The 23,556-nt window shown below is 52.2% G+C and overlaps 2 protein-coding genes across 5 annotated transcripts; both read left to right on the top strand.

Moving 5' to 3' along the window:
• Positions 1 to 1,825: 1,825 nt before the first annotated feature.
• Positions 1,826 to 7,371, top strand: LOC123345520 (zinc finger protein 420-like). Of its 3 annotated transcripts, none has more exons than XM_044982495.1 (3): positions 1,826 to 1,952; positions 2,972 to 3,085; positions 3,457 to 7,371. In XM_044982495.1, exons 1-3 carry the CDS (start codon positions 1,826 to 1,828, stop codon positions 5,829 to 5,831), a joined length of 2,616 nt encoding a protein of 871 aa, XP_044838430.1. In that variant the 3' UTR covers positions 5,832 to 7,371. The 3 variants fall into 3 exon arrangements, with proteins under 3 accessions (XP_044838430.1, XP_044838429.1, XP_044838431.1); XM_044982494.1 differs by having other exon boundaries at positions 3,454 to 7,371; XM_044982496.1 differs by having other exon boundaries at positions 1,892 to 1,952; positions 3,420 to 7,371.
• Positions 7,372 to 18,282: 10,911 nt separating this feature from the next.
• Positions 18,283 to 22,447, top strand: LOC123345522 (zinc finger protein 850-like). 2 transcript variants are annotated; one of them, XM_044982498.1, is made up of 3 exons: positions 18,283 to 18,332; positions 18,925 to 19,038; positions 20,145 to 22,447. In XM_044982498.1, exons 1-3 carry the CDS (start codon positions 18,299 to 18,301, stop codon positions 22,007 to 22,009), a joined length of 2,013 nt encoding a protein of 670 aa, XP_044838433.1. In that variant the 5' UTR covers positions 18,283 to 18,298; the 3' UTR covers positions 22,010 to 22,447. The 2 variants fall into 2 exon arrangements, with proteins under 2 accessions (XP_044838433.1, XP_044838432.1); XM_044982497.1 differs by having other exon boundaries at positions 20,142 to 22,447.
• The last annotated feature ends 1,109 nt before the right edge of the window (positions 22,448 to 23,556 follow it).

Below are 23,556 nucleotides of genomic sequence, written 5' to 3'. Positions count from 1 at the left end.
CTCCATGGTCACCTATGCTGATCAGCTCACCACGCTGGCCAAACAGGAAATGAAATTCCAAAGTTCCTGATGTTTTTCCTGTCTACCTGGCCAGTGCATTTGCAATGGAGCACTCTGGGATAGCTCCTGGAGGTCAATACTGTTGAATAGCGTCCGCACTATCCCAAATTCGACCCAGCAGTGTTGATTTCAATGCTAATCCAGGGCTGCCCAGAGGATTCCAGGGGCCTGGGGTCTTCGGTGGTGGGACCCCCCCCGCTTTGGTGGTAATTCAGCAGTGGGTGGTCCTTCCACTCCGCGACCCGCTGCCGAAGTGCCCCAAAGGCCCATGGCAGGGACCCCCCTGCTGCTGAATTACTGCCGAAGCGGGACCTGCCACCGAAGTGCAGTGGGGTCTTCGGCGGTACTTCGGCGGCAGGGGGTCCCTGCCATGGGTCTTTGGGGCACTTCGGCGGTGGGTCCTGGAATGGAAGGAGCCCCCCGCTTTCAAAATACCGCCGAAGACCCTGCTGCACTTCGGCAGCGGGTCCTGCTTCAGCAGTAATTCGGAGGTGGGGGGTCCTTGCGCCCCGGAGCGGAAGGACCCCTCGCCGCCGAAGACTGGGAACGAAGAAGCTCCGGGCCCTGCAAAAGTTTTCCCAGGTCCCCGGAGTGACTGAAAGACCCCGCTCCAGGGGCCCCAAAAAACTCTCGTGGGGGCCCCTGTGGCAAATTGCCCCACTTAGCCCCCCCCAGGCAGCCCTGTGCTAATCCCCTCGTCAGGGAGGAGTACAGAAATTGATTTTAAGAGCCCTTTAAGTCAACAAAAATGGCTTTGTTGTGTGGGGAGGTGCAGAGTTAAATTGATCTAAACAGATAAACTCATAGTGTAGACCAGGCCTGAGGCCACCAAAAATTTGGTCATGAGAACTCCTGGGTTAGACGCTCATGACAGGCCCTTCTGACCTTAGCGCCTGGGAGTGGAACAGGAGCCGGACCCAGAGATGCTGCAGCGCGATCCCTTCACCGCTAGGACCCAGGAGCAGCCGAGAGGCGGCTCCGGGCAGCGAGCGCTGGGCTCCGGCCCGGCCGCAGGAAGTGACTCGCAGCCGCTGCGGTGACTCTGGCTCCCAGGCTCCTGGCGAGATCCCCGAGCCCCGGGGGGCGGCTGGTGCTGGGAGCCCGGAGCCCTGGCTGCAGCCGGGAGAGGGGAATCTCCAGCAGGGCCCTTCCCGCTGCTCCCGCCCCAGGAGCCTCTCCCAGGGCAGAGCCCCCGGCCCGGCCCCTGCCCCGGGGGCCCCGCTCGGAGGGAAGGTGAGAGAGACCCGCCCCTCCCCCCCCCGGCACTCCCGGGCTGCAGGGGGAGGTTTGGCCCCAGGCTGCTCCCAGCGGAGCTGGCTGCGATTCCCGCCCGGGGCCCGGGAAAGCTGCCGCCAGCCCCGGTGGGTGGGGGCGGAGGGAACCAGCCTGGGCCGTGCACAACACCCCCCTGGGCAGGGCTGGGAAAACTGAGCAGACTCCCAGTGCTGGAGCCTGACCCCACTGGCCAGAGGCTGCTGTGAAATACGCAGGGAAGCTGTTGGGATTCCTGTCCCTGTCCCCGGCTCAGAGCTCTGCTTCCCGTATCAGCCTGTGGCTGGCAGGTGTGTGGGAAATGAGGAGACCCTGCCCTGCTCCGTGTGCTGGGGGACAAGGAGCTCTCACCTTCTCCCCACCCCCTGAAGCCTCCTGGCTGCTCTGAGCAGGGGTGGGGGGAGGATTCTGCTTTTCCAAGCTTCCTCCCCCATGATTAGTGGGTCTGTGGCTGGGGCAGCAGGTGCTGAGTGGGGGACTCTTGTTGTTCCAGATGCCGGTGACCTTCGAGGAGGTGGCTGTGTATTTCACCCAGGGGCAGGGGGCTCTGCTGGACCCCGCTCAGAGAGCCCTCTACAGGGACGTCATGCAGGAGAACTACGAGACGGTGACCTCGCTGGGTAAGGGAGTCCCGTCCCCTCAGCTATTTTAAGCCATGGGGTCTGCATGTCTGACTCTGCTCAGCTGGGGTCACATAGTGCCGTGGTTCTCAGCCAGGGGCCCCTGTGGGGCCATGAGCAGGTTTCAGGGGGGGCCGCCAAGCAGGGCCAGAATTAGATTTGCTGAGGCCCAGGGCACAAAGTAAAAGCCCCACTGCATGGGGCTGGAGCTGAAGCCTGAGCAATGTAGCTTTTCGGGGCTACATGTGGCGTGGGACCCTGGGTATTTGCCCTGCTCCCCACCCCCTAATGCTGGCCCTGGCTTTCATATGCAAAAAACCAGTTGGTCTGGCAGAGGTGGGCTGTGGCATTTTTATACCATGGGGGGGGAGGCTCAGAGTGAAAAAGGTTGAGAACCCCTGGTAGAGTCCACAGCTCCACTGTGAGAGGGACGTGCATCTCCATACCCCCTTCGAGGCAACAGGGGAGGCAGAAACCTAATGGAAAGGCTAATTCATCCCCCTCTCTCCAGCTGACAAGGGGCCAGAAGCAGGGGATTCCCTGCCTGTGTTATTTCTCCTTCACACTCCACTCACTGGCCCTCTTGGGACTAGCTCCGTCCATGGGGAGGCTCTCGGTGCTGCGGGCTCAGGGGGGCTGGGACAGGTTGTACAGTGGGGGGCGCTGAGAGCCATTGAACCAAACTGTAAACCCTGGATCTAATGGAAACCACTTCAAGCCAGGAGGTGCGGCAGCTCCCCCAGGACGCTTAGTTCCAGCACCTACATGCTGGTTTGGAAATAGGCAGGATTTTAACACCAGAGCTGTGTGTGCCAGAAAGTCCCCCAGATGCATCTACCCTGAGGTCTCCTAGTGAGGGTGTGGCAACACCCCACCCCCAGATATCTGCTGCTCCCAAAGGGTCTGAGTTTCCACAGTCCCATGTAGGGTCAGATTAAACTCAGGGAATGTTCCCTGTGACAAATACCCTACCAATGCTCCATGCGCCCTGACCTTCCCTGATTTCATCCCCTGTGCAGGATTTCCCATTCCCAAACCTGACCTGATCGCCCGGCTAGAACGAGGGGAAGAGCCGTGGGTCCCGGATCTCCAGGCTGATGAGGAAAGGGAGAGCCCGAGAGGCATCCACACAGGTGAGGAGTCAGGGAAACTGAGAAAGAACCATCCTGAGCATGAAGGAAAAAGCTGGGACTCCCAAAATGTGCCATGAGCGAGAGCCCTGAGCTCTGTCCCATCTCACCCAGGTGAGGGCTGCAGTCAGTAGGTGTCATATCCTGAAAGCAAATATTAGTCACAGCTTCCCACTCATCCTATTAGCTGTCGGGAATTTCCTCCAAGACTTCGCTTCCCTGGGAGTGTTTGGGTGGGATGTGGAGGCAGAATCCAATGTCTCCATCTCCCCAACAATCACTGTGTTGTGTTTTCCCTCTTTGCTATTCCCCTTTCTGTCCTTTCCTCCCAGCACAGGCAGTGACTCCTGTCTGGATTCTTTCTCCTCCAGCAGGTGACAGGACAGTGACTGAGAACAAGAAGGAGAATCAGCAGGTGGAAGGTCCTGAGAAAGTGGAACTGCAGGGGATATTTTTGAGAAGAGCTGAAGGGAATTTTTCCCAGTGCTTGGAACAGGGAAATGCCTTGAGAGATCGACACAGATCAGAGATGCAGCTGGGAAACTATCCCAGGAAGAAACTGGATGAATCCATTCAACGTGGTGGAGGATGCAAGGATCCCAAGGAAATCACAGTCCAGCAGACAAGTCACAATGAAGAGAAACCTTACAAATGCCTTGACCGTGGGAAAAGTTTCCATTTCAGTGCAAGCCTTATTAAACATTGGAGAACACACACAGGAGAGAAGTCCTATAAATGTGTAGACTGTGGGAAAAGCTTCAGTGAGAAATCAAACTTTATTGTGCACCAGAGACTGCACATAGGAGAGAAACCATATAAATGTCTTGAGTGTGGGAAAAGTTTTAGTCAGAGTTCATACCTTACTGCACATCGGAGAATCCACACAGGAGAAAGACCCTATAAATGCCTTGAGTGTGGGAAAAGTTTCAATTTGAAATCAACCCTTAATACACATCACAAAACTCACACAGGTGAGAAACCCCATAAATGCTTGGAGTGTGGGAAAACTTTCACTCAGCGCATTCACCTTACTCAACATAGGAAAATCCACACGGGAGAGAGACCATACAAATGCCTTCAGTGTGGGAAAACTTTCACTCAGCGCATTCACCTTACTCAACATAGGAAAATCCACACGGGAGAGAGACACTATAAATGCCTTCAGTGTGAGAAACTTTTCAGTACGCGATGGAACCTTATTAAACATGAGCGAACCCACACCGGCGAGAAACCATATAAATGCTTGGACTGTGGGAAAACTTTTGGTCAGAGCTCATCCCTTATTAAACATAGGCGAATCCACACAGGAGAGAGACCATATAATTGCTTTGAGTGTGGGAAAAATTTTCTTGACAGAACAAAACTTACTAGACATCAGGCAATCCACGCAGGAGAGAGACCATATAATTGCTTTGAGTGTGGGAGAAATTTTGTTGACAGAACAAAACTTACTAGACATCAGGCAATCCACACAGGAGAGAAACCCCATAAATGCTTGGACTGTGGGAAAAGCTTCATTCGGAAGTCACAACTTACTGTACACCAGAAAGTTCACGCAGCAGAGGGATCTTATAAATGCCTTGAGTGTGGGAAAACTTTTACTCACAACTCAAAGCTTACTAAACATCAGAAAACCCACACAGGAGAGAGACCCTATGGATGCCTTGAGTGTGGGAAAAGTTTTATTCAGAAGTCACATCTTACTACACATCAGAGAACCCACACAAGAGAAAGACCTTATAAATGCCTGGAGTGTGGGAAAACTTTTATTCATAACTCAAAGCTTACTACACATCAGAGAACCCACACAGGAGTGAGACCCTATGGTTGCCTTGAGTGTGGGATAAGTTTTATGGAAAGTTCATCCCTTATTAAACATGGGAGAATCCACACAGGAGAAAGACCCTATAAATGCCTGGACTGTGGGAAAACTTTCAGTAAAAGCTCACACCTTAATAAACATCGGAGAATCCATGGAGGAGAGAGACCCTATAAATGCCTTGAGTGTGGGAAAAGTTTTTTTGAAAGTTCATCCCTTATTAAACATGAGCGAATCCACGTGGGAGAAAGACCCTACAAATGCCTGGAGTGTGGGAAAAGTTTTATGGAAAGTTCATCCCTTACTAAACATGGGAGAATCCACACAGGAGAAAGACCCTATAAATGCCTTGAGTGTGGGAAAAGTTTTGTTCGTCAAACATTCTTTATTAAGCATCAGAGAATCCACACAGGAGAAAGACCCTATAAATGCCTGGACTGTGGGAAAACTTTCAGTCAAAGCTCACAGCTTACTCAACATGGGAGAATCCACACAGGAGAGAGACCCTTTAAGTGCCTTGAGTGTGGGAAAAGTTTTATTCAGAAGTCATATCTTACTAGACACCAGAGAGTTCACACAGGAGAGAGACCCTTTAAATGCCTTAAGTGTGGGAAAAGTTTTATGGAAAGTTCACCCCTTACTAAACATAGGAGAATCCACACAGGAGAAAGACCCTATAAATGTCTTGAGTGTGGGAAAAGTTTCAGTTTGAAATCAATCCTTAATACACATTACAAAACTCACACAGGAGAGAAACCTCATAAATGCCTGGAGTGTGGGAAAACTTTCAGTCAGCGCTCAAATCTTAATCAACATGGGAAAATCCACACACGCGAGAGACCGTATAAATGCTTTGATTGTGGGGAAAGCTTCAGTAAGAGTTCAGAGCTGACCACACATCAGAAAATCCACAAGGGCGAGAGACCCTAGAAATAGCTTGATTGCAGGAAAAGATTCAATTTGACTTCAAGCATCAGTGATCCACACAACAGAGAGACCTTGAATGTGGTGGAAGCTTCATTTGGTGTTCCTGGAATATCAGGGATCCACAAATCCACACAGGGAAGAAACCTCTGAGATGTTCTCAGTGTGGAAAATGCTCCAAGTGGAACTGTCATTTCAGGCTCCTCCACAGAGCAGGGAAATTCTCTCAGGGTTCTGACTAGGGCTGGCCATGGTGACAAACCCATTTCCTCGTTCCCACACACATCAGGGGTGTTAGGCTCCCAAGATCCAGCTGCCCATTGCTGAGGTGAGGATCCAGCAGCAGCCGAGCATAAGCTGGTCAGTGACCCTCTGGCTCTTCCCCGGTCAGTCCCTCCTCCCTGCTGCAGCCCTGGCTTCTGAGCTGATGGGCTACAGGTGGGGGAAGGGAAAGAGAGAAACTCCTCCAGATGCTCCCTCTGCCTGGCTGAAGTTCCCCCCTCTCCCTTCCCCTCCCAGCCGGGATCCCCCTGCCATGGAGATGAGGAGAAAGACACTTGGGCCAGGCCCCACCTTCACTCTAGACACCTGTCCCCTCCCCCATCTTCGACCAGCCCTTGGGTTGGGCCACCCCACTGACCTGTTCCCTGCAGGGGGAGTGTCCCTGGGGGCTGGTAACTTCTCCCCTCCCCAAATCCCCCTGGGCATTGGGTTCTGGGGGATCAAGTATTGAGGGACCAGGAGGGTGGGTTTTGGGGAGGGAACTGGGGATTGAATGATTGGGGCTGGTGGAGCTGGGTGCTGGGGTATTGAGTGTTTGAGGATCATGGGATAAGAGGCGAGGGAGAGCACAGGGGTAGCGAGGTGCTGCCTCATCACTCTCTCCCTCTGCCCCATCTCCCTGCCCCCTCTGCATTCAGACAGCACCACTGAGAGGGGCTGATTCCCACAGAGCCATTTGTGAGAGGCCTGGAGATCCCAACTGTGCTTCCGAGCATCTGTCTATGGTAGGAAATGTGGTTGGGATTAGTCAGCGCATCTCTGTGACCCTCCACCAGATTTCCTAGTGTAACCTCATCCTGAGCATCTTATATGTAAGCCTAAGATTTTGTCATGGATATCTTTAATAAAAGTCATGGACAGGTAACAGGCAATAAAGAAATATTCACGGAAGCCTGTGACCTGTCTGGGACTCTTACTAATAATATCTGTGACAAAATGGGGCGAGAGAAGGCTGCAGCACCCATTGCTGGGGCTCTGGCTGGGAGCTGCATTGGCCCCCTGCCTCCCATGGCTCGGAGCTCCGGGGCGGCCTTGCTTAGTGCTGCGTGGTACCCCCACAGCCTGCAGCAGCTTAGAGCTTCGGGGACCCCACAGCTCTGAGCCACCATGGGCTGAAGTCACAGAGGTCTCTGGACGTCACAGATTCTGTGACTTCTTCGAATCATACCTTTACTTACGTGTTCTGACCTCCTCCCTTTTGCTGGGTGGTCATTAGTCCCGGAGTTCCCCCTTTGGGGCCGGATTGTCTCATTCCCAGATAGTCTCACATTACATTGCTGTAAAGCATTGAGTGTTTGTACATTTTCTTCCTTATGCACCAGAATTAACTAGATGCTAAAAAAGTGGGAGCAGGGACTCACTCCACTCTCCACAGAGCTGCCTCTGTCCCAGCAATGGACAGTTTTATCTTCCCCTCTGCCTCTCAAGGAGTCACTTACCACCGTGTCCCTGGCTCTCCATGCCTAGGAATCACAGGTTTGATGTCTGTGATCCTAAGTCAGACTCAAGAGGGCTGGAGAAGAAAGTGCCACAGAGCCAGGAGTGGCTGGGGAAATTCCATGGACTCTAAAGCACAGTTTGACCTTACAGATCCTAGAGCCCTGTTTGCATCTATTGGTGAAATTAGTTCCCGGGTTTTTCTAGGTTAGTCCAGATCATTTGTAGATGGGAAGACTTGTGTTTCTTTCTCTTTCTTTTAGTATAATGATGCTAAAACTTTTGCAAGTAATACAACCAAATAATGAGGCGAGAAATGAAACTGGTTTAGCCGCTACAGAAGAAAATGGGTAGAATAGTGAGATTTTACTGTATGTTTGTTACTAGGGTGACCATATTCCACGTGCCCAAAAAGAGGACACTGACGAGGAGTGGGAGCTGGGGGGTAGAATTGTGGGTGCTGGAGGGTTGCGGGGGGAGTACTCACGAAGTGAGGGCAGTGTCTGTCACTGTCACAGTGGCAGGGCGCTGATACAAGCCCAGAACACAGCAACAGCCATCCGTCAGCACCTGCCTGCAGGACCCGCTCCCCAGGGCTGGGAGCTGGGGCCTGGGTGGGTGGGATCTGGCAGCAATCAATCAGCTACAGATGCAGAGGAATGGACCGATCAGCTGTGGATGCCGGGGAATAGACCAGTTGGGAAGGTGACCAATCAGGGCTATTTCTGAGCTGTAGCCCATCTGCTCTGCAAAACCCCTGGACGTTTGCTGTTATGGGAAAATCACGCTCGGACAGAGAAACGAGTTCCAAAAAGAAGCTCTGCCTGGGAAAACCCGGATGTATGGTAGCTTTATTTGTTACTGAAATATGTTGACGTTCTGGGGAACACCCCACAGACTAACTCCTCAGAGACGACAAAGAACTGACCATCTATGTTAGAAAACTACTATCTGGCCGTCCACCAACAGGAGGAAGGCGGTAAACAAAGACATTTACAATTCATTTGAAAGACGGTTTAGAGCTCACATAGGCCATCACCCAGCAATGACTTTTACACTATAAAGGGTGGGAATATAAAGGGGGAGGAAGGCCTCTGGCCACTTCTCCTCCCCCATCTCTACTCACAGTAGCAAGATCTCTTGAAAGACAACAGGAGCATCATTGAACTGGGGGCAGTGATCCTCGCTGGAAGGCTTCCCAGTGAGCAGGGACTGCTGAAAGCTCTTGGGTGAGAGAAATCCCTTTGCTTGTAAGGGGCATCTACACTCCAAACCTAAGTTGACCTATATTAGGTTGACTTACAGCCGCCACAGTAATTACTGCAGTAGCTGATGTCCACACTACCCTCCTTGGGTTGCTGGGGCGTGTCCTACCGAGGAGCTGTTCCACCGACCTAAGAGGGGCAGTGTGGGGAGCTGAGAGCCCAGTCTGTCATCTCCAGCGGCAGCTCCCTCCATAGGCGCCAACTTCCCCGCTGCCCGGTGGGTGCTTGACCTCCCCCTTCCCACACCTGGCCCAGCCCCTGCACCGCCCTCACCCCACCTCCATTCCACCCCTTCCCCAAAGTCCCCACCCCAGACCTGCCCCAAGTCCATCCCCTTCTCCCAGGTTCCTGCCCCTGCCCTGCCTCTTCTCTGCCTCCTCCCCTGAGCGTGCCGCGTCCCCACTCCTCCCCCTCCCCCCTGGAAAGTCCTAAGTGCCACCAAACAGCTGTTAGGCAGCGGGGGATGGGAAGCGCTAGGAGGGAGGGAGAAGACCTGGGATGTGGCGAGCTGGGAGTGGTGAGGAGCAAGGAGCTTGGCTGCCGGTGGGTTCAGAGCACCTGATAATTCGGCTCCACCCCAGGACCCTAGCTGCCCCACAGGCTGTGGGTGGGCTGCCCCTCCACCACTCCTTGTTTTCTGTAAAGAGTGGGGGAAGCCACCTGGGGCTTTTCACCTCCCTGTTCCCTGCTGGGAGTGAGGAAAAGCCACCTGGGGCTCCTCCTCCCGTCATTCATATTTGGGGTCGGGAAGGAATTTTCCTCCAGGGTAGATTGGCAGTGGCCCTGGAGGTTTTTCGCCTTCCTCCGAAGCATGGGGCAGGGGTCACTTGCTGGAGGATTATCTGCTACTTGAAGTCTTTAAATCAGGATTTGGGGACTTCAACAGCTGAGTCAAGGGAGAAAATTATTTCAGGAGTGGGTGGGTCAGCTTTTGTGGCCTGCATCTTGCGGGAGGTCAGACTAGATGATCATAATGGTCCCTTCTGATCTTAAGTTCTATGATTCTATGATTCCCCTCCCAGTTTGACACCAGACCATTGATAACTATTCAGGGTACAGTCTTCAACCAGTTGTGCACCCACCTTAGAATAATTTCATCTAGACCAGTGAATTCCTCCCTGCTGGTCAGAACTGAGTCTAACCCAGGTTTTCCCATTGTTACTTCTCCCACCATAAGAAAGCAGAAGTTGTCCCTGGCATGTTCCCAGCACTTATTGCACATTGGGTGCTGCTAAGGTGTCCAAGTGCCCAGTTTTTGACCAGAAAGTCCAGTTAAAAAGGAAACCTGCCATTGTCCGGTCAGATCTACTGAGCGGACACCCAAAGTCTAGTTACTCTGGGTGGGGAGGCACTGGGTCATCACCCACACCAGCCCCTACTCAGCCAGGGCTGCCTCCTACCTACATCGGGCGGCTGCGGCTCCCAGGCCTGGCTCCACAGGCAAGTCCCTCCTGACCTGGGCAGGGAGGGAGGAAGAGGAGTGGATGAGGGAGGAGCCTTGGGGGAAGAGGTGGGCAGGTGTGGAGATTCAGGGGAAGAGGTGGGGCAGGGGAGGTTCCGGCAATCCTGCTGGAGTGTCTGAGGTTTTTAAATTGCCAGTTTGGCAACCCAGGTAGCTAGCTGAGAGGCTGTGAAAAATATTAACAAACGTTCAACTATCACTTTACACAGCGGCAGACTTACTAGCTAGCAGAAAATAAATTACAATAAAGACTGGGAGTGGATGGGCCATTACACAAAGTAAAACCATTCCCCCCCCCTCAACCCAGTTCCTTACATCTCCTTGTCAATTGCTGGAAATGGGCCATTTTTATTACCACTACAAACAGTTATTTTTCTCTCCTGCTGATAATAGCTCACCTTAACTGATCACTCTCCTTATAGTGTATATGGTAACACACATTGTTTCATGTTCTCTGTGTGTATATATATATCTTCCTACTGTATTTTCCACTACATGCGTCTGATGAAAGCTTATGCTCAAATAAATTTGTTAGTCTCTAAGGTGCCACAAGTACTCCTATTCTTTTTGCGGATACAGACTAACACGGCTGCTACTCTGAAACCGATTATTTGGATGTGTATCTGGGTAAGGGGACTGTTGGCCTCTTACTGAAACTTAGTGGGGTTTTTGGTTGGCCCTCTCGCCGTACCAAAAGCCAGGGGAAGGGCCAGTGAGAAATCAATACCCTGAGAGTGGTCCCCAGGGCCAATGGGGAGAGGATACTGCTCTAGGGCAGCCTCATTGACAGGGAAGGCAGGCCAAAGAGAGAGTCGGGAGCCCGTCCTTTGTGTGAGCTGGAGCTGCCTGCCAGAGAAGGGCAGAGCTAAGGGGAGAGCAGCAACCTGAGTGGGCTGGAGTCAGAGCAGCAGCCTCCAGAAGCAGAGAGGTGCAGCCCAGGGAGCCGAGCTGAGGCAGAGGGGAGCTGGGGCTGGGGCAGTCTGGAGCCGGGGGCTGTCAGTAGCTGGGAAGAGTGAGGGGGACCCTGGGCAGAGGGCCCAATGCAGTGAGATACCCCCTGCCAAGGGATCTTGCAAGCCAAACTTGGAGGGGGAGCATAACTCTGACAGGAAATGACTGATGCTGGGTAGAAGGGTCCTGCCACCTAGAGCCTGAGGGCATGTGGCCATCACTAGAGCATGTGTCCAACCTGCAGCACCCCTGCAGCACAGCCAGGGCCTGTGAGGAACAGTCTGTGAACTACCCTGACAATCCAGAGACACTGGTTGTGGTTCCCCCTGTGCCCACAGAGCGTGGTGATGTGTTTTCTTTTCACCTTTCCCATTATTTTTAGTTACTTGCTGTTTAATGAATTGTATTTGTTCTGAACTCTATGCAGTGGTCAGTGAAGATGTCAGGGAAGCATCCAGAGCGAAGAGAGTATCCCGCAGTGGGGACACTGTCACCCCTGTCCTGAGTGATCATGACAAGATTGGGGGTCGAGCCCCTCAAGAATCCTTGGCCCAGCCTTGTCCAGGTTATGGGGACTAGAGTGGATGGGGAGTCCTCGAGGTCCGACAGGCCCCTGGGTGAAGGGAGTGGGAACAAGGACTCAGATCCTTCTGCTATTCGATTCCACCAGGGTGGGGTGTATGAGCCAGGAAAGTTCCCCACAACAGTGGGGCCCTTCCCCCGCTTACCTCTGTGCAGGGGTCAGCACCACCATGTTGCACAATGGACACTTGACAAAAATACCAGACTCAGTGATGGACATTGAGGGGGCTCTGGGCTGGAGCAGGGGGTTGGGTGTGTGTGTGGGGGGGTGAGGGCTCTGGCTGAGGGTGCAGGCTGTGGTGTGGAGCTGGGGATGAGGGATTTGGGGTGCAGAAGGGAGCTTGAAGCTGGGACCAAGTTGTTTGGAGGGCGGGAGGGGGATCAGGGCTGGGGCAGGAGTGTGAGGTGCGGGAGGTGTGTTCAGGCTCCATGCAACTTTCCTCAAGCAGCTCCCGGAAGCAGCGGCAGCACAAGTAGGACCCAGAGGAGGGCTCAGAGCTGTGGAGTCAGCGCTCAGGAAGGGAGAACGGAGGCATAGTGCAGAGTCGCTTGGCCACGCCTCCACCAGCAACAGCAAGGACGGGGAGCAGCCCCCATGGACCTCAACATCTTTACTGTGGACACTTGTGTCCATGTACAGACATGTTGCCGACCACTGCCTGTGTGCACATCTCATGGTTTTTGCTAAAGTTAATTAAGTATTTTAGGAAATAGTGTTTGAGCAGCCACCAGCGAGAGTTGCTCGCTGCACTCTGAGGGTATGTCTACACTAAGAATTTAGGTCAATTTAATAGAAGTCAATTTTTTAGAAATCAATTTGATACAGTTGATTGTGTGTGCCCCCACTAAGCGCATTAAGTCGGCGGTGTGCATCCACAGTACCAAGGCTAGGGTCAACTTTCGAAGCGTTGCACTGTGGGTAGCTATCCCACAGTTCCCACCGTCTCCGCTGCCCATTGGAATTCTGGGTTGAGATCTCAGTGCCTGATGGGGCAAACACATTGTCACGGGTGGTTCTGCATACATGTCGTCAGGTCCCCCTCCCTCCATGAAAGCAATAGCAAAAAATCATTTCTCACCTTTTTTCCTGGGATACCCATGCAGACGACATACTATGGCAAGCATCCCCTTGCCTTCCCTTGTGGACGGCAGACAGTACAATAGGACTGCTAGCCGTTCTCATCGTCCTGTGGGCAGTCCTGGCCAACCTAGGTTAGGTTGGTCGGGGGTGCCTGGGCAGACATGGGTGCTCCTGGCCAGCCTCAGTGAGGTTGGCCGGGGGAACCTGGACAAAAATGGGAATAACTCCAGGTCATTCTCTTCTTTAAGTTTCATCTAATGGAGATTCAGTCCTGCCTGGAATATCATGCCAGCTGGAGGCTTCTGCCTCAGGCTGCTCTCCCAGGGCAGCACAACACGGTCGCACCTACCCCAGCCTATCCCTTGCTCCCATGGCTCATGAAGCCTGGACAGTAGTAAGGAGCAGTTCAACTATAGGCTGAGCAAGTGCATAACGGTGGTAGAACGTGCCTTTGGATGTTTAAAAGCTCCCTGGCGCAGTTTACTGACTCGGCTAGACCTCAGCAAAACCAATATTCTCATCATTATTACTGCTTGCTGTGTGCTCCACAATATCTGTGAGAGTAAGGGGGAGACGTTTATGGCGGGTTGGGAGGTTGAGGCAAATCGTCTGGCCGCTGATTATGCGCAGCCAGACACCAGGGCGGTTAGAAGAGCACAGCAGGACGCGCTGTGCATCAGAGAAGCTTTGAAACCAGTTTCATGACTGGCCAGGCTACGGTGTGAAAGTTCTGTTTGTTTCTCCTTGATGAAAACCTGCCCCCTTGGTTTACTCTACTTCCCTGTAATCCAACCGCCCTCTCCTCCCCCCCTTTGATCTCCACTTGCAGAGGCAATAAAGTCATTGTTGTTTCAAATTCATGCATTCTTTATTAATTCATCACACGAATGGGGGGATAACTGCCAAGCTGGCCCGGGAGGGGTGGCGGAGGAGGGAAGCACAGGGGTGGGGCAGTTGTAGGGGCACTCCCTAGAATGGCATGCAGCTCATCATAGAAGTGGCAAGTCTGGGGCTCTGCCCCGGAGAGGCCGTTTGCCTCTCTGGTTCTTTGGTAGGCTTCACGCACCACTAGGGTGACCAGATGTCCCAATTTTATAGAGACAGTCCTGATTTTGGGGGGCTTTGTCTTATATAGGTGTCTATTACCTCCCACTCTCATCCCAATTTTTCACACTTGCTGTCTGGTCACCCTTCGCGGCACTGCTGCGGGTCCCTGTTATAGCCTCTGTCCTTCATGCCTTTGGAGATTTTTTCAAATATTCCGGCATTTCGTCTTTTAGAATGGAGTTCAGATAGCAAGGATTCGTCTCCCCACCTCCCGTTCGGTCCATGCACCTCCCGATCGGTCCATGCTGGAGCTCTTTTGTGATTCTGGGACTCCATGATCAGCTCGCCAGGGTGGCCAAACAGTCTACATGGCCAGTGCATCGGAGTTGAGAGTGCTGTCCAGAGCGGTCACAATGGAGCACTCTGGGATAGCGCCTGGAGGCCAATACTGTTGAATAGCATCCACCCTACCCCAAATTCGACCCAGCAGGGGTGATTTCAGCGCTCATCCCCTCGTCAGGGAGGAGTACAGAAATCAATTTTAAGAGCCCTTTATGTCGACAAAAATGGCTTTGTCGTGTGGGCGGGTGCAGGGTTAAATCGCTCTAACACTGTTAAATTTGACCTAAACAGCTAAACTCATAGTGTAGACCAGGGCTGAGGCCACCAAAAATTTGGTCATGAGAACCCCTGGGCTAGATGCTCATGATGGGCCCGTAGAGCCTGGGAGTGGAACAGGAGCCGGACCCCGAGATGCTGCAGCGCGATCCCTTCAGCGCTAGGACCCAGGAGCAGCCGGGAGGCGGCTCCGGGCAGCGAGCGCTGGGCTCCGGCCCGGCCGCAGGAAGTGACTCGCAGCCGCTGCGGTGACTCTGGCTCCCAGGCTCCTGGCGAGATCCCCGAGCCCCGGGGGGCGGCTGGTGCTGGGAGCCCGGAGCCCTGGCTGCAGCCGGGAGAGCCCCCAGCCCGGCCCGGCCCCTGCCCCGGGGGGCCCCGCTCGGAGGGAAGGTGAGAGAGACCCGCCCCCCCCCCCGGCACCCTCGGGCTGCAGGGGGAGGTTTGGTCCCAGGCTGCTCCCAGCGGAGCTGGCTGCGATTCCCGCCCGGGGCCCGGGAAAGCTGCCGCCAGCCCCGGTGGGGGCTGGGTGGGGGGAGCCCGGCTGGGGGCAGATCGGAGTGGAAGCCGGGGTTCAGGCGTTGCCAGACGGGGCTGAGAGGGGTAATCCGGGGATGGGGGGTGGTGGCAGAGGAGTAAAAACCCCACCTCCCCCCGGCGTGAGCCAGCTGCAGTGGATGCAAAAACAGGGTGAGGGCGGGCAGAGCAGAGGGGCTTTTCCTGCCCCCTTTGGCAGAATCTCAGCTCCCATTTCCCAGGGCCGTGTCCTTAAAGACCGAGTGCATCGCAGAGCCTGGACAGGGCCCCTCTCCCCCCTGTATAAGATGTTACTGAGCTGCTAAAGGAGACTCGATCCAGTGAAATATTTACAGACTCTCCTCCTCCCCCTCCTCCCCACAAATGGTCACACCTCTTTTTAGTGTTTAAAAGAATCTGGTTCACGGTTTATATGCTCTCTTAGAGCTGCCCAGCACTTCATAAATGTGCCTGTTCCCCTGCGTTTGATTCCGCTTGTAAACCAGTCTATGGAGTTTCACGCCTTTAAATTATTTCCCTTTAAAATACTGTATTGTTTTTCTTACTCTGAGCTCTTCATCCTAAACTTCATTAACATTGTGCAGGTGAATGTCATTGTGCCCTGGAATTCATATTTTTAAAGGCAAATAGTCATGGAAAATATTGATAGTTGCTAGTAGCTTGGCAATCACATCTCAGGATGACACTGCAACAGTTCCTGTTTCTATTGCAATATTGTAATTTGAGTTCAGTGCGGACTGATCTCATGGGCTGGTCTCAAAACTCCTTCAGTTTGCTTTGATGCGCCAATGGGGGTTGCCTTAGCCAATTGCTTTGTCTCTCTGTCCAGCACCCCAGTGCTTTATCCCATGTCCCATTTTTGTGTAGAACTTGGTTCCCGAATATTCACTAAGGGCCAGAAGTTTCAAGGTTGAAGGCACCTGGATACTTTGTAATATGCCACTAGTGGCTGAAATCCTTTTAATAATCTGTCCCTAGGGGCCTTAGAGTATCTTGTATGAATTGCTTCCAAAAAGGAAATGTCTAGGGTATTGTTTACTAAGCACAGATATACGATCTCAAGATAGATCGACAACCCCAAGAATTCAAACCCCATGAGTTATGCACCCAAAAGTCTAGAATTTAAATAAAGAAAAAATAAAGTTTCTTTAAAAAAGAGACACTCCTGATGTTGGTTGGGATCTGTCTCCTGAGCGTTCAGGGCTGCTCAAAGCCCTGGTCTGATTTCCAGGCAGGATTCAGATCTGAGCCAGACCCATTCTGAGACCCGAGTCACTGCTGGCTCTGGCAGAGGGTGAGTGTGAATAGGCCAATGAGGTTATAGAATCATAGAATATCAGGGTTGGAAGGGACCTCAGGAGGCCATCTAGTCCAACCCCCTGCTCAGAGCAGGACCAAACCCAACTAAATCATCCCAGCCAGGGCTTTGTCAATCCAGGCCTTAAAAACCTCTAAGGATGGAGATTCCACCCCCTCACCATCTGCCTGCCTGTCTCTGGGGGCTGCAGGGACAGGACACGGAGACTCATCCTTATCTGCTGCCACCAAAGGGCTCCAGTTCTTGCTAAGGGAGAGGAGGATGCTGGTGTGTGCGTCTCTCCCTGCTCATGTTATGAGACCTCTAGAGTTGAGCTCCCTGGGTCAGAAGCTGCTGCCTCCTCCATTTTGACCGGGGACTCCAGACTGAGAAGCTGCTTCTTACCCAGCAGAGGAGAGACCTCTGTTAAAGCCTCTCTGTGCCCAGCCCAGGTGAGGACTTTCTCCGGTGGCTGGGACCAGTCCCTGGGGCAGCCCCTGGCTCTGCTGACACCAGCTCCTCAGCTGGAGCCTGCAGATGATGGAGAGACTTGGGGAAAGGGCTGGAGCCGGGCAGGGAAATGACTCTGCACAAAGGGCCCCTTTCTGGCACCTGCTGGTGAGTTTGGCCTACGTGGAGAGGGGGCTCCCTGTGTGTCTGCAAGTCCCAGAGCTGCTGCCCTCATGGACACAGGCAGGTTCAAACCCTATTATCAGTGTCAGTGGATGATCTGCCTGATGAGAGCCAAGGCCCAGGGCAATGGGGCAGTCGCCCGTTCCCGCAGAGCGAGGGAAGAAGATAAAAGGGGGAGCGGAGAGACTGGAAGGGCAGCAGGAGCAAGAAGTGGGGAGGGAGGTTCCCAGCTCCCAGCCCTGCCCGGCTCCATTCCCTGCACCCCCGGGGCAGTCAGCTCTCCTGGGAAGAAGGGGAGGAGCTAGAGGGGTTATATGATAATATCATGGGGAGCCCCCCAAAGTGGCTCTTTTGATTCTGCTCTTTTTCTAGCATTTGGCGCAGAGATGCTGTTCCCGGGAGGGTTTAAAAGTGTCCCCGGTGGGTTTAGTTCTGCTAGGAGGGGCCTGACCTGGCAGCATGGCAGAGTCCAGAGCGTCTGTCTGCAGGGAGAGAGCCCTGGGGGGAATCAGGGTGTGACATGGACTCAAGTCGCTTCTGTAACCTCCCCAATCGCCCCTCTCGCCCTGACAGGCTGAGGAATCACGTCCGCGTTTCGCTCCAGATCGTCCCGTCTTCCAGGAGAGAGGGAGGGGAAATGGCTGTGATGGAGCCAGCTCAGGTGGGGGATTTGCAGGGAGCTGTGGGGAGCGTGTTGTAGAGGGGGAGGGGCAGGAAAGACACAGGATGAAGCAGGGCCATTGACGGAGGGTGGTGGGGTGGTGGACATTCTGCCATTTCTCAAACAGGACATAACGCCCTCGGCAGGGCCAGGAACATTTTCCAGACTCCCAGGGCTGGAACCTGACCCCACTGGGCAGAGGCTGCTGTGAAATACGCAGGGAAGCTGTTGGGATTCCTGTCCCTGTCCCTGGCTCAGAGCTCTGCTTCCCGCATCAGCCTGTGGCTGGCAGGCGTGTGGGAAGTGAGAAGACCCTGCCCTGCTCCGTGTGCTGGGGGGACAAGGAGCTCTCACCTTCTCCCACCCCCTGAAGCCTCCTGGCTGCTCTGAGCAGGGTGGGAGGGAATTCTGCTTGTCTGGCCCTCCCAGAACTTCGGAGATGATTTTATTTTTTCTTTCTTCCTTTCTCGTGACTAGTGCGATTGTACCTGGGGCAGCAGGTGCTGAGTGAGGGACTCTTGTTGTTTCAGATGCCGGTGACCTTCGAGGAGGTGGCTGTGTATTTCACCCAGGGGCAGGGGGCTCTGCTAGACCCCACTCAGAGAGCCCTCTACAGGGACGTCATGCAGGAGAACTACGAGACGGTGACCTCTCTGGGTAAGAGATTACCATCCCCTCAGTTATTAGAAAATGTATGACGTACATTGCTGAATCTGATCAGGTTCTTGTCAGGTAGACTGAAGGGGAATGGGTTCTATAATCCACAGCTGCCATGTGAGAGAGACCTGCAACTCCATACCTTCACCAGTGGGATAAAGCTGTCAAACCTAATGGATGTGCTGAACCATCCCAACCCCTCCAGGTTTCAAGGGAGAGAAGCCGTGTATTGTCCCATCGATATTGTTTCTCATTCACACAGAGATTCCCTGTTCACCTGCCTCCTTGAGAGTTACTCCAGCTATAGGGAGGGCTCTGCAGGTTTAGAAATAGGCCGGAGTTTAAATCCAGAGCTATGTGTGCCTCAGCAAAGCCCCCAAAGTGCACAGATCCTGGGAACTGCTAGTGAGGGCGTAACAATTCCCCCCACCTCCCCAGACGTCTCCCTCCCCCAAGGGGGCTCAGTGACCATGTTCCCATCCCCTTGGATTCCAGATTCTCCCAGTACAGCACCGGGACATGGAGTGTCCTTTATGACACTCTCTCAGTCCTCCATGCACCCTGATCTGCTCTGATTTCACCCCCTGCACAGGGTTTCCCATTCCCAAACCTGAGCTGATCGCCCGGCTGGAACAAGGGGAAGAGCCGTGGGTGCCCGATCTCGAGACCTCGGAGGAAAGAGAGATCTCAAGAGGCACCCGCACAGGTGAGGACTGGCTTAGGGTATGGGTACACTTGAGAGTTCCAGCGCTGGTGGAGGCTTTCCAGCGCTGCAATTAGTAAGTGTCCACACCTGCAGGGCACATCCAGCGCTGCAACTCCCTGGCTGCAGCGCTGGCCATTCACCTGGGTCTGCATGGGGAATAAGCATGGTGTTGCAGTGCTGGTCGTAAAGTGTGGCCACACACCAGCGCTGTTATTGGCCTCCAGGGTTTTAGGAGATATCCGAGAATGCTTTTAACTAAATTATTCCCTTTGTTTTGTTATGCAGCCTCTCTTTGTTTTGTTGTGAACTCGGAGCTCCACCGGAGCTGCTTATCTAAAGAAACACAGCTCCTGTTTGCTGTGATCAATCTGTACCTGGCTGTGAACAATCAAATGAGATAACCCCCTGTGAATGAGGCAGGCAGGGAGTGAGTGTTTGCTTGACAGAGAAAGGGAGTCCGTTGGGATGCAGGCTGTTTGTAATTAAGAGTTAAGACTAAGGGGTCGGGAACATTTTCTGATTTTTCAAGGCAGGAAGCTAACACATAGTGTTGGCTCCAAAAATCCACTCTCTCTCTCTCCCCTCTGCTCCCTGTCACACTACACACTACACCCCACCCCCCTCTTTTGAAAAGCATGTTGCTGCCCATAATGCATCACTCCCAACAGCACTGCAAATGCTGCAAATGTGACCACACTGCAGCGCTGGTAGCTGTGAGTGTGGCCACACACCAGCGCTGTTCCTTCACAGCTGTACGACCAGCGCTGCAACTCTCAAGTGTAGCCATACCCACAGAAACGATTTGGCTAATGAAGGAAAAAGTTGAGAATCCCAAAAATGTGGTATGAGTAAAAGCCCTCAGTTCTTCTTCATCTCACCCAGAGCAGGGCTGGAGTCAGCAGATATTGCTCACGGCTTCCCACCTGTCCTGTTAGCTGCAGGGGTTTCCTTCCCATCTTTCCATCCCTCTGAGTGTTTGGGTGGGATGTGGAGGCAGAATCCAATTGCTCAGTCTTCGCAGTGTTAGCGTGTTGGGTTTCCCCCTGTGCTATTCCTCTTTCTCCCCAGCACAATGACTCCAGTCTGGATTGTCTCTCTCCCAGCAGGTGATGAGAGAGTGAGTGAGAAGGAGGAGAGGAATCATCATGAGCACATTCCTGGGGAAGTGGAACCACAGGGGACCTTTGTGGGAAGACCTGAAGGGAATTTTTCCCAGTGCTTGGAAGAGAGAGAAACCTGTGGAAATTGGCACAGGTCAGAGGGGCTGCTGGGAAACCACCCAAAGAAGAAAGTGGATGAATCCATTCAATGTTGGGGAGGAGATAAGGATCCCACAGCCCAGCAAACAAATCCCAAGGAAGAAAAACTCTGTCAGTGCCTCGAATGTGGGAAAGGATTCAGTCTGAGATCACAGCTTGTGACACATCATACAGTCCATGCTGGAGGGAAACCCCTTCAATGCTTGGACCGTGGAGAAACCTTCAATAACCGCTCAGACCTCAATAATCATGGGAGAAGCCACTCGGGAGAGAAACCCTATCAATCCCTCGAGTGCAGGAAATGTTTGGATTGGAAGTCAGTTCTAAGTACACAGCAGATAAGCCAAACACGAGAGAGACCCCACAAATGCTTAGACTGTGGAAAAAGTTTCATACAGAGGTCAGACCTTGTTAAACATCAGGGAATCCACACAGGAGAGAGACCCTATAAGTGTTTGAACTGTGGGAAAAGTTTCACATGGAGATCAGCGCTTGTTCAGCATCAGGCAATCCATACAGGAGAGAGACCGCATAAGTGCTTCGACTGTGAGAAAAGTTTTATACGTAGGTCAGACCTTGTTAAACATCAGGCAGTCCACACAGGAGAGAGACCTCATAAGTGCTTGGACTGTGAGAAAAGTTTTATACGTAGGTCAGACCTTGTTAAACATCAGGTAATACACACAGGTGAGAGACCCCATAAGTGCTTGGACTGTGAGAAAAGTTTCATACAGAGATCAGACCTTGTTAAACATCAGGCAGTCCATACAGGAGAAAGACCCCTTAAGTGCTTAGACTGTGAAAAAAATTTCAGAGACAGATCAGCCCTTTTTAAACATCAGGCCATCCACACAGGAGAGAGACCTCATAAGTGCTTAGACTGTGGAAAAAGTTTCATATGGAGGTCAGACCTTGTTAAACATCAAGCATTCCACACAGGTGAGAGACACCATAAGTGCATGGACTGTGGAAAAAGTTTCATAAGGCGGTCAGACCTTGTTAAGCATCAGGCAATCCACACAGGAGAGAGACCCTATAAGTGCTTGGACTGTGGGAAAAGTTTCATACGTAGGCCAGACCTTGTTAAGCATCAGGCAATCCACACAGGAGAGAGACCCCACAAGTGCTTGGACTGTGGGAAAAGTTTCATACAGAGGTCAGACCTTGTTAAACATCAGGTAATCCACACGGGAGACAGACCCCATAAGTGTTTGGAATGTGGAAAAAGATTCAGAAATACATCAGCCCTTGTTAAACATAAGGCAATCCACACAGGAGAGAGCCCTCATAAGTGCTTGGACTGTGGAAAAAGTTTTGTATGGAGGTCAGACCTTGTTAAACATCAGGCAATCCACACAGGAGAGAGACCCCATAAGTGCTTGGACTGTGGAAAAAGATTCATATGGAGGTCAGACCTTGTTAAACATCAGGCAGTCCACACAGGAGAGAGACCCCATAAGTGCTTAGACTGTGGGAAAAGTTTCACACAGAAATCATATCTTAGAACACATCAGAGGATCCACACAGGCGAGAGACCGCATAATTGCTTGGATTGTAAGAAAAGTTTCACAAACAGGTCATCCCTTATTAGACATCAGGCAGTCCACACAGGAGAGAGACCCCATAAGTGCTTGGACTGTGGGAAAAGTTTCACACAGAGATCACATCTCATTAAACATGGGAGAATCCACACAGGATCTAATCTTCTGTGACACACGGCCAGAAAGGGTTAAGAAACTTGCAGGATAATTGACCCAAATTCAACTTTTAGAGACGTTTGAAAAGTGTGTAAATGGTAATTAGAGCCATGCCACATTAGATAGATTAGAGCTTTGAAATGTAAACTTTTATTGTTAAAGACCTGGAAGAACATAGTAACTGTAGTAGAGTATAGTAGTAGAGCTAGGCAACTCTCCAACACCACATTCTACAAGCCATTACCCTCTGATCCCACTGAGGGTTACCAAAAGAAACTACACCATCTGCTCAAGAAACTCCCTGAAAAAGCACAAGAGCAAATCCACACAGACACATCCCTAGAAACCTGAGAAGGGGTATTCTATCTGCTACCCAAGATCCATAAACCTAGACATAAACCTAAATACTTGACACCATGCAAGGCACTGCATTTAGCCGTATGGAGTGGAAATCCATCAACCTCATGAAGAAACTTGCACAAATACAGACAGATATCATCTTCCTTTCCAAATGCAAACGGATGGACATCATACCTAATGGACTAAAGGTAAAAAATCCACTACTATCTACATACTACACAGACCACAGTGAGAGATTATGCCATACTCTATCGAAGAAACTGAGGAACCACCCGATCTAGAAATCCTGGAAGCCCCATCATCTCAGGCATTGGTACCCTGACAGCAGGATTGTCTGGCTATGTGGACTCCCTCCTCAGGCCCTATGCTACTGGCACTCCTAGCTATCTTCGAGTCACCACTGACTTCCTGAGGAAACTACAATCCATTAGTGATCTTCCAGAAAGCACCATCCTAGCTACAATGGATGTAGAAGCTCTCTACACCAACATTCCACACAAAGATGGACTACGAGCCGTCGGGAACAGTATCCCTGATAATGTCATGGCAAACCTGGTGGCTGAACTTTGTAACTTTTTCCTCACTCATAAGTATTTCACATTTGGGGACAATGTACACCTTCAAGTCAGCAGCACTGCTATGGGTACCCGCATGGCCCCACAGGATGCCAACATTTTTATGGCTGACTTAGAACAACGCTTCCTTAGCTCTCATTCCCAATGCTCCTACTCTCCTTGTGCTACATTGATGACATCTTCATCCTCTGGACCCATGGAAAAGAAGCCTATGAGAAATTCCACCACGATTTCAACAATTTCCATCAACCTCAGCCTGGACCAATCCACACAAGAGATCCACTTCCTGGACACTACAGTGCTAATAAGTGATGGTCACATAAACACCACCCTATACCGGAAACCTACTGACCGCTATACTTACCTACATGCCTCCAGCTTTCATTCAGACCACACCACATGATCCATTGTCTACAGCCAAGCTCTAAGATACAACCGCATTTGCTCCAACCTCTCAGACAGAGACAAACATCTACAAGATCTCTATCAATCATTCTTACAACCAAGGCACCCACCTGCTGAAGTGAAGAAACAGATTGACAGAACCGAAAGAGTACGCAGAAGTCACCTACTACAGGACAGGCCCAACAGTGAAAGTAACAGAACGCCACTAGCCATCACCTTCAG

The sequence above is a fragment of the Mauremys mutica genome, chromosome 12 (genome assembly GCF_020497125.1).
Source record: "Mauremys mutica isolate MM-2020 ecotype Southern chromosome 12, ASM2049712v1, whole genome shotgun sequence".
Lineage (NCBI taxonomy): Eukaryota > Metazoa > Chordata > Testudines > Geoemydidae > Mauremys > Mauremys mutica.
This window is presented reverse-complemented; position numbering and strand designations above follow the sequence as displayed.

Bases quoted from the DNA above. Each gene is read 5' to 3' on its own strand.
- LOC123345520 (XM_044982494.1), top strand. From the start codon at position 1,826: ATGCCGGTGACCTTCGAGGAGGTGGCTGTGTATTTCACCCAGGGGCAG. The intron at 1,953-2,971 runs GTAAGGGAGTCC...TCCCCTGTGCAG, and splicing joins CGAGACGGTGACCTCGCTGG to GATTTCCCATTCCCAAACCT. The intron at 3,086-3,453 runs GTGAGGAGTCAG...TTTCTCCTCCAG, and splicing joins CCCGAGAGGCATCCACACAG to CAGGTGACAGGACAGTGACT.
- LOC123345522 (XM_044982497.1), top strand. From the start codon at position 18,299: ATGCAGGAGAACTACGAGACGGTGACCTCTCTGG. The intron at 18,333-18,924 runs GTAAGAGATTAC...CCCCCTGCACAG, and splicing joins CGAGACGGTGACCTCTCTGG to GGTTTCCCATTCCCAAACCT. The intron at 19,039-20,141 runs GTGAGGACTGGC...TCTCTCTCCCAG, and splicing joins CTCAAGAGGCACCCGCACAG to CAGGTGATGAGAGAGTGAGT.